Source organism: Crocodylus siamensis, chromosome 14 (assembly GCF_052110815.1).
Source record: "Crocodylus siamensis isolate JL-2025a chromosome 14, ASM5211081v1, whole genome shotgun sequence".
Taxonomy (NCBI): domain Eukaryota; kingdom Metazoa; phylum Chordata; order Crocodylia; family Crocodylidae; genus Crocodylus; species Crocodylus siamensis.
Genome location: NC_143408.1, coordinates 28,711,821 through 28,725,619, shown reverse-complemented (window position 1 = coordinate 28,725,619; position 13,799 = coordinate 28,711,821). Strand labels below are relative to the sequence as shown.

General features: G+C 42.1%; 1 protein-coding gene across 2 annotated transcripts in view; it reads right to left on the bottom strand.

Annotated features, from left to right (window-relative positions):
- DDX6 (DEAD-box helicase 6) overlaps positions 1 to 13,799 on the bottom strand; it is a 22,315-nt gene extending 8,516 nt beyond the window's left edge. For both annotated transcript variants that reach the window (XM_090027186.1, XM_090027184.1), the window contains exons 1-11: positions 13,665 to 13,799; positions 11,107 to 11,564; positions 9,402 to 9,465; positions 8,261 to 8,365; positions 7,038 to 7,167; positions 6,292 to 6,438; positions 5,954 to 6,052; positions 5,166 to 5,284; positions 4,247 to 4,375; positions 3,717 to 3,833; positions 2,176 to 2,239 (exon numbers count right to left, since the gene is read on the bottom strand). In XM_090027186.1, coding sequence (XP_089883312.1) covers positions 2,176 to 2,239; positions 3,717 to 3,833; positions 4,247 to 4,375; positions 5,166 to 5,284; positions 5,954 to 6,052; positions 6,292 to 6,438; positions 7,038 to 7,167; positions 8,261 to 8,365; positions 9,402 to 9,465; positions 11,107 to 11,306 — 1,174 coding nt within the window. In that variant the 5' untranslated portion in view covers positions 11,307 to 11,564; positions 13,665 to 13,799. The remainder of the gene's footprint in view (positions 1 to 2,175; positions 2,240 to 3,716; positions 3,834 to 4,246; positions 4,376 to 5,165; positions 5,285 to 5,953; positions 6,053 to 6,291; positions 6,439 to 7,037; positions 7,168 to 8,260; positions 8,366 to 9,401; positions 9,466 to 11,106; positions 11,565 to 13,664) is intronic.

The following is a 13,799-nucleotide window of genomic DNA, read 5'->3' as shown; positions in this document are numbered from 1 at the left end:
TTTGTTTACCTGAAAAACTGCATGGCAAACGTCACCCGAGACCATGGTCTATTGTGAACTTAGCTTGGTTAAGTCTTTTCACTACTTCTGGATGTGGAAAAAACACTGTTAAGAACCAACAGAAGGCTGACTCTCTACATCTCATTTTCGAAGGCCCTCTTATCAGGAACAGAAACCAACACCACAGCCGTTTTGTATATCTGAACAATTCTAAGTGTCAGTTTCAAGCCCCAACTCTCCCTAAAGATGAAGTAGTTTAACCCATAGAGGCAGAAGGATTAAATAGATTTTTACCTTATTTAATCCTTCTGTTCTACTTCTGTTGCATTCAAGCAGTTAATATTCTTAGACCAAAACACTCATCAGCAAACAACCTCCTTGTCAACAATGAAGTCGTACAGCCAAAGTAAAAGGCCGCATGCAATTATTTGACACTGCCCCGTCTCATCTCTAAATGCTTATTTAAAGGAAAAGATTCAAGATGACATGACTTAATCTAATCCTTTGCCACTTAAGCAAGGAAATTTCACATCAACTTACTCCTGATACACCAGTAAGTGCTTATTAAAGTTTTCAACTAAACCTTCATCAATTTTCCTAGATTCACAGACATTTGGATCAGAAGGGACCGTAGCAGATAGAGTCTGACCCCTGCCTTGGGCAGGAAAGAGCCCTGGCCCCCTCCGAAACTACTCCCTTGGAAGGCCATTCCAGATTCTGGCACCCCTTACCGTAAAGAAGTTCTTCCTGATATCTAACCTGAATCCGCTCTCCATCAGTTTGTGACCACTGTTCCCAGTACTCCAAGGGGTGCCCTGGTAAGCAGAGCATCTCCTATTCCTTGCTGTCCCGTCCCCGCTCTTCGATGAAGAGGCTGAAGAGATCCAGGGCCCTCAAGCTCTCCTCACAGGGCTTTGCCTGCAGGCCCCTAACCATACAAGTGGCCCTCCTCTGAACCCTCTCAAGGTTGTCCACATCCCTCTCGAAGTGTGGTGCCCAAAACGGGACACAGTACTCCAACTGCAGCCTGACCAAAGCCGCAGAGAGGAGAAGTAGCACCTACCTGGGCCTGTTTGTCATGCAGCTGCTAACACATGATACAGTGTGGTTAGCTTCACCGATCGCTTCGTCACACTGGCGTCTCGCGTTCATCTTGGTGTCAACAATGACTCCAAGATCCCTTTCCGCCGCTGTGCTGCTGAGAAGGTCCTCCCCCCACTTAATAGTTTCATAGTTAGTAGGGTCGGAAGGGACTTGTAAGTGCGCTGGCAATCCCTTCTCCCTAGGTGCAGGACTTATCCTTGTTGAACTGCATCCTATTCTGTTCTGCCCACTCTTCCAACCTGTCCAGATCTGCCGGGATTCATTCCCTACCCTCTAGTCGTGTGTTAACTTTACCCCGTAAATTTGGTACCATCTGCAGATTTGGACAGTGCGCTTTCCACACCCTCATCCAAGTCACTGGTGAAGACATTGAACAGCGCTGGTCCAAGGACTGAACCTCTCTAGTTATTTTAATTAACGAGTCTTAATTTTGCTATGATACTTTGTTAACTAATGCAGTGATCAACTTTTAAAAACAATGTATGGTGAAACCATCCACAGATTGCTGAGAACTCAACATATTTGCAGACATTACAAAATGCAACTGAAGTGGCAAAAAAGGACAGCAGAACGAAGCACATTTGTCAGCAGCTCCTAGAGGTGTTATCCTATGTCAAATGCAAAACAAATAGCAACAATTCTTATGTAAGTCACTTAAACGCAACAGTAGTAAGGCTTAGTGTAACAAACGTATTGGTGTGCAGTTCAGAATCACACAGCCATCACGAAAACCTCAAACAATCCATCTGTTACTTTGTGCAGAGAAGGAATATTTAAAAATCACCTTTTGTCTTTATTCAGCCACTCTCAATCTGTTTCCCTGAAATATCACGTAAGCTCTCAAAAAAATACATGTAACAGCTTACATTAATGATGCATACAAGTTGGGGAAGGGGGAATAAAAGAAAATGCTGTCCTCCAAAGCAAATATTTTCTTCACTGATTTATAGAAGTAGACAAACTGCATCTGGGCTGGATGCTGTAGCTAACTATGAGCTAAGTGATCCGACTCCCATCGTCACCTTCAGAAATTGAAAAAAAATAATGAACAAAAACAAAAGGAATACTCACCAGTGCAAACAAGATTGCGGCATAAGCCATTTCGGAAATCGTGGAACACACGATTACGATGCTCCTGATAAAGAGGAAAAAAAAAAAAAAAAAAAAAAGGTATATTAGCAGGTTTTCCCCCAAGCTATTGCGTGCATTTCACAGTTAAACCCCACTCAAGCCAAAACTCCTCATCTCAACGTAGGAATACCTAAACACACAAACCTGGAAATGTACACATTAATTTTTACTACCAAGCATTTGTTGCATTTTCTTTCATAAATCTCAAATTATCAGAGTCTTTCTTTGTACGGTTTACCTTTCTGGGAACAGCATTTAACTGTACTGATTTAAGCAGCGAGGCAGTCTCTGTGGATAAACATTAACCAGCTTAATAGTGCCTCTTAAGCTAAGCGCATGCAAGATGCCTGAACTAACTGAAGAGCTCATCCAAGAGGGTTCTGTCAACTTAACAACGTCAGTTCCCGTACCCATGTGTCAATGGTTAAAGACTGAACCTGTCTGGCTTTTCACGTTTGCTTTAAAATGACAAACAAGGAGTCCAACAGAAACAAAAATCGGGTCTCGCCACATAGGTCTGTAGGATGACGTGTTCCCAACTGAAAGTTAGTGGCCAAAAGCACTTTTAATCTAGATATACTGACTACTAGCCTTTAAGGAAATTATTTTTTGGAATAAAAACTATTCACTGTACATCTTAGAGATGAACCGATTCATGATAATCCAAAGGTTTTCCTCCAACTTAAATTTTCACTACATTGTGATGACGATGCGGTTGTATTGCTTATTTTGATGCTTTGCAAAGTTCTGTCAAAGTTCTCAGCATTTTATTTCTGATTTTTAAACCGACACAAACACAATCTTGTCAACACCAAGAGGGCAGTCAGAGACAACCAGCCAAAACAGATCAATTATAGCTTAACATGCAAAAATTATGCCTTACGTTATACTGTAAAAATTAAGTAGCAGCCAGCGATCCAATCCAGACCTTCAAAAACTGATTAAACGTTTACTGATATTGAAATAATGAAAATAAAAAACAGGATGGCGTTGTATTTTATTTACACGCCAAGAAGTGCTTAGATTACTCATCAGCGTAGCGAGTGGCATGTTTCATGAAGTTCTGAGTTTTTTTTATATCCAATTGTCAAAGGATAAATTAAAAATCATGTGTCACAATAATACTGTTATGAGTATTTTCCCAGACTATTAATGGTGTTTGCTGGGTGATGAAAGGAAAAAAAGTGAGATTTGAGACATGGGCAGCAGAAAAACTCAAAGGCTGGAGGTTAAAAAGATAGAACCGATCATTATTTCCATGTCTGTGTATCGACAGAATCACACAAAACACATTTTAATTGCCAGAGGCGTACCTATCATAGCTTAGTTTGGTCTTCCTAAATCAGACCGGAGTTCCTGTACTTAAACAAGGACACAAATTTCTAGAACTACTTTCCCCCCTGGTAAAGGACACAACGATAGTGACAACAGTCTGACACTTTGCAGGCGAAAGTCTGAGAAGAACCAGCAAATTCACTCACCTGCCTCATTTTTGCATGGATATAAAAGCAGGAATAACCCAGCTGGGAGATCTTTTTGGCTAGCAGTTCAACCCGTTGAGAAGAGTTGCAGAAAATGATTGACTGGTTAATCTGGAGCTGAATACAAAAGTGTGTTAAGAACAGATGTATTTTACTTACAGCACTTTGAGGTTCGGAGAGACCGCATCCCTTTCAAAGAGGGCAAAGCACTTATGTTCGGAATTTCAGCTAAGTCACTCCCACTAGCATTTTGTGGAGAACAGCAAAAACACACCTCACTATAGGAGAACTGTGCAGCATCAAGTGCCAAAAAAATATACATGCTCAGGAAAAATTAGCAGTCTCCATTTAAAAGCTACGGCATGTTAAAGTAAACTGGTAGGAGACGCCACTGTTCATTTCCAGATGATTAAGATCCGTTTGCCAGAATAAATACAGCTTTACCACCATAAACTATAAATTTAGCCTTCAGAAGAAATAAGTGGTTCATATTCTTGCTCCAGTACTGACAAAAATGCACTGCTGCTTACCCTGGAAAATAATGTATTGAGGCAGTGTACTTTCTGGCGCTCAGTTACGTAGGCATAGTACTGGGTAACTCCCTTCAAAGTCAACTCCTCCATCAGGTTAATCTCATAGGGTTTCTGCAAATGGGAATTCTAAAATAAAGAATTCAAATTAAGGCAATAAAAATGAACCAATTCATCAAAATAACTGTCATCTAAACAGCAATCCTGACATTTGAGATGCATCAAGTACTCCTCACAACAAGGAAGTAGCTTAACACTTGCGCTAGTGCACACAGGATGGACTCTATAGAACACCGATGCTCAGTCAGGGCGCTACAGCACCGTGGTGTGCTTTGAGAGGCTTTCAGGCATGATTCAGTGCTCCTGCTATCTTAGCACTAAGCATGCAAACACAATTCAAAAGATAAACCCAGAGACTTCAAACCGGAACCCATAGTATTAAAAAAAAGTATTCTCATCTGTTGTGAACTTTCCAAGTTCTCCACTATTGTTCTTCTGTACTCAAAAAACACGTGCAAATTAAGAGCTTTTACATTCTGAAGAATAATACCTCCTGTCTGAAACAGCTGAGAAGCACTGCTATAGAATTTTATGAAGGATTACCTATAAACCAAGACTTCAGGCCAAACAGGAATACTTTCTGGAAGTTCCATTAGACACCCTCATTAGCATTAACTCTGTACAATGCTTTGTGTGTAGCATAAAGCAATGCAAGTAATCCATGCCCAAAGTAACATTAAACAAGAACAAAAAGAACGTGGCTTTTATAATAGTCATTCACGCAACACAAACAGAATCTCTTCTTAATATCGGGAGACATGTTTACCTATGCATGTAATGGAAACCCCTACCCATCCACGACTTAAAAGCCCAAATAGGGGGTCAACAAGGCAATACATTTCCAAACATCTCAACTTACCATGAACTTCTGTACACTAAGAGGGAAAGTGGCTGAGTAGAGCAAAATCTGCCTGTTTTTAGGTAGCGTGAGAATAATGTCTTCCATTATTTGAACAAAATCTTGAGACAGCAACTTATCTGCCTGCAACAAGAGGAAAAAAAACTAAGCAAGCACAGCAAGGTTTGGCTCGATAACACTGAAGTCAGAAACTGAAACGTATCTGCCATTCCCCGCCATCCTATGGCGGAGAAATCTTGCTTTGAATACAGTGTTCTTCAGGTAGCTTTATTTCTAAACTACAAAGGCACTACGAAATGCTATTTACCCTGCCTTGCTTTCAAATGTATTCGATATAAACGATACCAGATTGAGAGATGAAAAGTGGAGATCTCCCATTCTTTACTCAGAATGAACCGGGAACTCCATCTGCACCAGTTTCTTCCACACCTAACTATGCTAAGCCCCAAATTGTTTCAAGTAAAGGAACTGGAAAGCCTTTTCTTTACCGCATCTTCAGTCACAGGTCATTTATTCAAATGACGCCAAAAATCTCCTTTTACATTAAACCCAAATTAAATGGTGAATTTCCCCAGTGCAGAACTGACTGTGGGAGCTGCAAGGAGACACTGAACTATTTCCTCCAGGAGTACTTTCACTCGAACACCCAGAAGTGACTAACTTGAACCCTCTGGTGTGTCTGCAGAATACTTGCTGGACAAGTATGCCCGACAGTCATGCCTGAATAGATATTACTTTAACTCACTGTTAAGCACCATGGAAAGATACTGTATTTAACAGAGCACAACTTGCCTCATCCAGTACTATCATCTGGACATGTTCAACTTTTGCTACACCTTTCTTGATGAGATCCAAAATTCTCCCAGGAGTAGCTATCACCACATGCACTGTAGGATAAGAGAGCAAATTGTTTAAGTGAATTTTGATTGAACAAAGAATACACACAGAACAACTGTCAGTTAAACCAGCGTTGCACAAGTAAAGACTCAGACATTTGAACAGACAAACAGAATCCAAAAATGGCCTGAGGAGAGCTAGGAGGAGCATAAGAATATTTGAAAGCCGGCAGTTTTGGTGTTACACCGCTAATAAGCAGCAATTTCATTTTAGATGGAAACAGCCTAACCTGTATCATCAAGCCTCATTATGTCATCACGCAAATTGGTTCCTCCTGTTGTTGCCATCACTTTAGCACCTCCCATGTGTTTGCTGACCTGGATACATATTTGACTGACCTGCAGGGCTAGTTCTCGGGTGGGAACAATCACCATTGCTGAAAAATAAAAGAAAAGTCCTCAGCACAGAATTTTAAAGGACCTATTTTATCTTTCAGATATCGCTGTCCATAAAAGCATGGAGGCAGTCAATACGACTATCCTTTGAAATTTGCACCTTGTCTTTTAAAAGGTAAACTTCACTGAGTTTATAAGAATGTAATACAAATATGTTTTCTTGAAAATTATATCAATATTCTTCAGTTAAAAAAAAATTAAGGAAAGATGACTTAAAACACTGAAAGTTAATTAGTATTCCATTGTGGTACTTAGAAGTTAAGTCAATCACCACTTCTACACCCTCAGCCCACCATCTCCTGCTTCTTAGGACATGGGTAAGGATCATGAGAAACTCATGAGAAAATACTGGCTATCGGTAACATCAGAATGCATCTCCTCATAAATTTTAATTTGAAATATGCCCATACTCCCTTGGACAGCAATGGGAACCTTCAACCAATTTTAGGTGAATCTACTTGCTATCAAGCTCTACTGACACCTGATTTTCAGATGTTCCAATCCCATCTATACTGCTGTGCAGCAGCCAGACAATGAGTACTGTACAACTGGAGCTGCACGCAAATCCATCTTAACAAACCTTGTATATTATCCTTCTTTAAGTCTAGCCGTTCAAGTAAGGGAATGAGGTAGGCTCCGCTCTTGCCTGTTCCATTTTTCGCTCTAGCCAAGATATCCCTACCAGACAAAGCAATGGGAATACTCTCTTCCTGAAAAGCAAAGAGACAGAAATCAATGCAATACTATAGCTAACAAAAAAAAAACCCTACCTCAACTATAATTAAACAGGATTTAATGCTTCCCATGTATCAAGGACACACCAACTTGCAAATACACAGTTAAGTCCAGTAGCCTCATCACAACGGATATCAAAGCTGACCAAGCAAGACCATTTCCACCACGTGGAAAGAGTTCTGTTCCCAGGATCCCATTAATCAACACCCCACTTGCCTTGGCTGAAAGCACAGCACATGGAACCTGCTCAATACTCGCGCATCAGATATAGCCAAGGAAGAGACAATAAAAAGGTGCTAATTACATAATCCCATAGGGAGGTAAGGGATCTCTACCAAACTCTGGACACCCATTATGGCAGGAAAATAGTAAGGGACAGAAATACTTGCATTATTCATTCAAGTTCATGATTAACATCAAATGCACAGAAAAAGAGAAAGGATATGTTTGAACAGGAAAAATAACTGGAGGCAGCACCCGACTCAAAGGCTGAACACTTAAGAATTAAAAAAGAAAAAGAATCTCACAAATGCACCAAGCATTAACCAAGTGACAGATTGCATACAAGGTATGAGCGTAAGCTAGTGCTCAAATTGCCTCAGACAAGTTTGTCCCTTAAGCAGCTGAAAAGCTCCACCCGCATGAACTCCAATATTCAAATATCGTTAAATCATTTTTCTAGGAAGTAACTGAAGCATGTATCAGAACGACAGAGACAGCCAGCCAGCCAGCACTACCCAGGAGTTCGAAGCGATTCTAACAAATCATATAACTGTAAATGAGCAATTAAATGATTTGTGAAGAATCTCTGCCAGTAGAAGATCAGGTCAACACTAAGCAGTTTCTTCTCTTCTCCCCACACACAAAACATTGCAGAAGTCATTGGATTATTTACCTATTTGAAACATTTTACTGAACAGGGGATTAAAACCCTCATGTCTATACAAGAAAGAGGCACTGCATGTCAAATATAGATAAGCAAAACTCAAAGAGACTTCAGTCTTTGATTCATCACACATGCCCAATACTTAAAAGTCTGTGACAAGAAATCATCTGCTCTGTACCAACCTGGATAGGCGATGGTTTTTCCCAGCCCATTTCAAAAATTCCCATAAGTAACTCCCGTTTCAAACAGTAATCTTCAAACTCATTTCCTTTTGTGGAGGTCACGTCCTGAGTAACCAAAAAAGCAGATCAGTGTGAACTGGTTGGACTGAGCATCTAAAACAAACAACAAGCCCAGGATGGAGACAAGGAGGAAGAAACCCCTCATTTAGTACTAAGCAGGGATCCTAGTTTTCTCCAATTAACGCACAAAAAACAAACACCCAATTTTCAGTTAAGAAAAAGAAGTAACCCCAAATCCACTTCTTTCCATGTTTTAAATCAAACCCCACTCATCTACAGATATGTATTAGTGGTGTTTCATTTTTATCATGGAAAAATATGGATTTGGGGTTACCTTTCTTTCCATTTTTTTTTTGAACTGACAACGGAGGATTTTTTTTTTTTTTTTTTTTAAAGTGAGAGAAAACCAGGACCCCTGGTTATAAGCCATCATCCACTCTAGGGACACAATGGCAGAGCAGTTCAAGTGTTTCACCATGATTCTCAAAGCATCAGGTGAAGTCCTACTCTGAAGTCATGTGAAAGGCCACCACCAGGCAAACCACCCATCAACAGGCAAGCAGTCATTCAGGGTAGGGTATCCAAAAGGCAGCATGTCATTACGCTAACCTTATCACTCCCTTGTATGCTGGCGGACAGAAAACCTGGTGTGCCTTACTAGCCCAATTACCTGTTAGGTTCCAGTCAACCTCTGCCCTTCACCCGCTTCCCATAATTACACCCTAAGAGTTCACGTAAATGCCTGTGCAGTACAATACCATGCCTAATTAGGGATTAGATGACTGGAGATGAAGCACACTATTTTGCACAGGCACTTAAATCTTTTATTCCGTTTTCCAGGAACGATCACAAACAAGATTCTGTTCTGCAATACCGGAGACAGGTAAAAAAAAAAAAAAAAAAATATGCCAGCTAAAACTCAGACTTGAGAGAAAGGGAGTATTTGCAAATCGCCACCAACAGTGCATGTTATTAACTTTTCAAGTTTGGAATAACCACACAACAGAAAGTGGTTGTTATAATACAAGCTGCCACTGCAGCATTTCTTACACAAACAGTACCTATCAGAAGACATCCTTACCGAAGTTTTGATTCTCAGATCCTTTGGAGGGAGTTTTAAAGTCTTCTTCCAGTCATCACCAGGTCTACAGTAAGAAAGCATCAGATATAAACAAAGATACTAAATTATTTTGTCCATAATCATGATTGGTGATTTACAAAGCATACATCATCTTCAAAGAAGCAGCCTAAAGCCTCCTGTAAACCAAACATTTTCCCTGTCGATGACTGAAGCTCAGAGAGAATAGACAATTCACCAAAGGCAAGAAGAAGCATGACAAGATAAGGATTAAAATTTCTGAGTTAGTGGATTTAAATCTCAGTCAAAACACTTACCTTCTCTCTAAACAGCTTCCACTTACATGGTGCACTGCAGAAGCTGCACCAAAAAAGTGACTATAGTTAAAAGTCAAAAAGAAACATTACCCAAACAGCTCAGGTAATTTTAGTAACCAAGAATCTCCACTGTCAATTCTGGCAACATTACCAACCATTTTTGCCTCAAATACCTGCGTGTATGTGCATGTGCATGTGCAAAGGTTTCTTTAATGGCTGTTCTCATTGCTGGAGGGATGAGGGAGATCGTGTGAATTGCTATATCAGAAAATGCTAGCGAGCTATGTAATTCTTTACCTTGCTTCCAATAGTACTAAGTACTTGTATGTACCGTCTTGAAAGACAAAACACACAGAACTCATTAGTTCAACTATACAATGCTGTTTCACAAAGGAAAAGTTTCCTTCCCCTTTCCAGCTCACTGTGTCCAGTCAGCCGGAACCTCACATTTCTCAAGTTTTCTGAAACACAATACAAGTGCTTCAACAAAAATTAACAGCTCAGCCATTTTTATGGACTTCATTTTTGTCATATGCTGGAACGCCATACCAAATTTTTTTCGAAGGGTTAAAAACAAGTTTCTACAGTTTTCATTCCCTCAGTAGAGAAAGGAAAAATACATTTTAAGTCCATATGAAAAAAACCAAACCAGGAATTGTGTTCAAAACAGTTCCCTTCTCCAGTTTCCAACAACCAAATTCGTAAGTGGTTTCAGAAATTCTTGATTCAGGGGTGAAGGTTAGACATCGCAATAGTTCCACGTTTGCTTTATTCAGACATAAATTAAAAAGGCCATATTAAACTGAGAAGACCAACATAAAGTTAGGCCTTATAAAAGCCACTGGGAAGAAAAAAAACAAAAAACAAAAAAGGTTGGGTCCCAGGAAAGCTGAGGGATTCCCTCCAGTTAAACCATGACACTGCAACATCTAACAAAAAAAAATCTGTTAAATTAATGTTATAAATTAAACAAAAGGGAGAGAATAAAACTAGCAGAACAAAATGGCATTAAGGTTCATCAACAGCATGGTACCTTGACCTAGGAGTGCATGGATGCCCACCTTTCCCCTGCCTCACTTAGTATTTAAACAAGGTGCTGCTTGAGGCCAAGGCTCTCAAGGAAAAAAAAACCCAAAAACGCAAAACATAAAATGATTAAGTTTTGACATTTCATGTTACAGTCAGTTAAAAAGCTAGTTGTCAGAGAAAAGCACTAACCGGGAAAACAAAGCATATGCCATTTTTTTAAAATCAAAGTTCACATTGCCAACATTATAATAAAGTAATAGCAGTGTAAAAAAGAACAGTCTCTTCAGCACAAGAAATCTAACAACTTTCCTCGATATCCTTGGCTTGTTTAAAACTCCACATACATTTATGTAAATACTTACTTAATAGTGGTGGTCATACTCTGTGCTTGCTGTTGAGTGCCATTATTGATTGTGTTGGCATTTTTCAGCTGGTTCATCTGTTGCTGAGTTTGTGTGCCCCCACCTCCTGGGCCCCCACTGGGTTTTACAGGGCCTCTCAGCTGCCCATTCTGACTGGATAGACCCATTATAACAGGGTTCTCTGTTCTCGCCGTGCTCATGTTTGCTTTTAAAGATGTCTTTTTAGACTTCAAAACTTTGAAAGTCAGTACAGAAACTGTAATAACAGTTTATAAGACTCTCCAAAATGAAGAGATAAATAAGTCTTGCTCAATATATGAGTCCTTTATTGCAATGCAGGCAAGCACCTGTAAGTCACTCAACAGTAAGTAGTAACTTGCTCTGATGCACTGTGGATCAACTTTTTTAAAAAAAGCCCTCTAACAAAGTTGAGTTATATCTGAATCACTCACTTCAATCTGAAAAAGAAGCAAACACACACAATTAATACACGGATCTTTTGGTGTAAAACACTCACATTTCCATATTTGACAGGACACTGCAAACTTTCGGTATGCGGCAGCACTTCCAGAACAAGTACACACAACTTCAAATGAAAAATAAGTGCCACCAATGAATAGTGTTCCCCTTGTTATTTCTAACTGAACAAAGAGCTATCGTCCATCTACTGGCACCGAGTGAAATTCTGATCAACAAAACACCCCACAAAAACAAAGTAAAAAGAACAATAAAAATCCTACTGCTTTCATGATACTTCATATGAACTGCTGTGCAGACAGACATCCTGTAACACAGGCTCAAGTCATGTAACTACTTTACCCATCTTGCAATAAAGCCACTTTTGAAGAACAAAAGAAAGGGTTAACACCATATAATCATGTGTGACAGGAAAACACCACCACCAAATTTATCTTTGGGAGGATTTGGGAGTCATGCCATTTCATTGCTTGAATCGCTAATTTAATACCTTAATGGGGAGAGAAAAGAGTGTACTGATCATCTGAAACAGATGCCCTGGGTATGTGTTAAGTCAGGGCTTAGGTTTAAACAAATGAGCTACTAGACATGCTGAACCTAACAACTGCTTTGCTCACACCAAAGCATCCAATGCCAGCTTCCCACTCTACTCTACTTGAGAATTACCAGATTTTTTAATGGTTAACTTGGTCCCTGCCTCAAATTAGAAATAAGATGCATTTGTTTTAGATCACTAGTTTCCTGTTTATTTTTTCACTGCAGTTACCTTCTTAATACCAATAAGTACACAAACCCATGGTGTTCTCAGAGGATACATAGAAAACACCTGTAAAATGTAGGAGCGCAACACTGGAAAAGTAACTATAGTAAGCTAGTCAATGCAGTAGCTTAACACACACTCACAATTTGCACCCTGCAAAAAGAAAAAAAAAAATGAATTTGTTCAACAAAAAGGGATGAAAGGAGCACAATTTGCAGCATGAAGTTAAGGGTTTAAAGGGCTACCGCCTTTGCAAAACACAACCTGCAAGGCCAGCTGTACACTTTCAGTGTCACCACTTTTTAGTTAGCCAATGCAAAACAGAAGGAACCTGTTGATCAAAGCACACTTCACATGGTTTATGACAGGTACGGTCCTTCTTCCTGGGATAAAAACCCACCTACAAGAATCAAATATAACGAGGGGCAAAATCTCTCTCTGAATCTTCTGCCATCTCTCATTTCACAAATGAGTTTTCCAAATTGTAAGGAAAAAAAACTATTTTCCTCCATTTAGTTTTCCAGAGCAAAGAAGGGAATCCAGCTGATTTTGGCAGTGAACTAAAGCAAACGCTAGCGGTTCTGCCAGACACACAGAATAAGCCGTGGTGAGTATTTCTTCCTTGGACATTTCAGCTGTAGGTACTTCAGGTGCTAAGAGGAAACACCCAAGCGAAGTCTGCGCAGACCCGCGGGCGTCCGTCCTTTCACTCGGGCGCCGATGAAGGAGGCAGCTCCGGAGCCAGCGCGGGCGGGCGCGGGGGGCGGTCAGGCTGTCCCTGTGCGCCCCGTCACGGGGGAAGCGCAGCGACACGCGCAGCCCCTCCACCTCCCGCGAGACCAGGGCCCGGCGGACCAGAGACGCGAACAAAGGCCGCGCCGCGGGCCGAGCCACCGCGTCCCGGGGCCACGCGCTGGCCCGGCCGCTTCTCTCCTGGCCCCAGCCCAGGCCGGCCCGGTCACCCTCCTCCCCCCGCGCCGCATCCCGAGGAGACAAAGGAGCGCGACGGAGGCCGCTCCACTCCCGCTGCCGGGCCTCGGCGGCCCCAGCGGAGCGGGACGGGACGGGGCTGGACGGGCTGCGCCGCCCGCGGAGTGGCCTGCGCAGCGCCGGGCGCCCGCAGACAATGGGCCGCCGCCGGGCGCCGTGCCCTCGGGCAGGCCGGACACGGGCCGGGGCCTCCCGCTCGCCCGCCCCTTCCCCACCCGGGCCCGGCCCAGGCCCCGGCCCTTGCGCATCGCCGCGCCCGAGCGACCCAGCCTAGCCCGGGCCCCCCCGCGGGGGAGGTCGCAGCCCACCGTGCCCGCCCGGCCCCGCTCACCGCCGCCGGCCGCGCCCCGCCCGCCCGGGTAGAAAATCCTCCGGCCGCCGCCGCTCGGTGCCTTGTTATGGCGACTCGACTCTCCAAGATGGCGGCTTCCTCCTTCCTCCCGGCGCCGCCGCCCCGCCCCGCGCG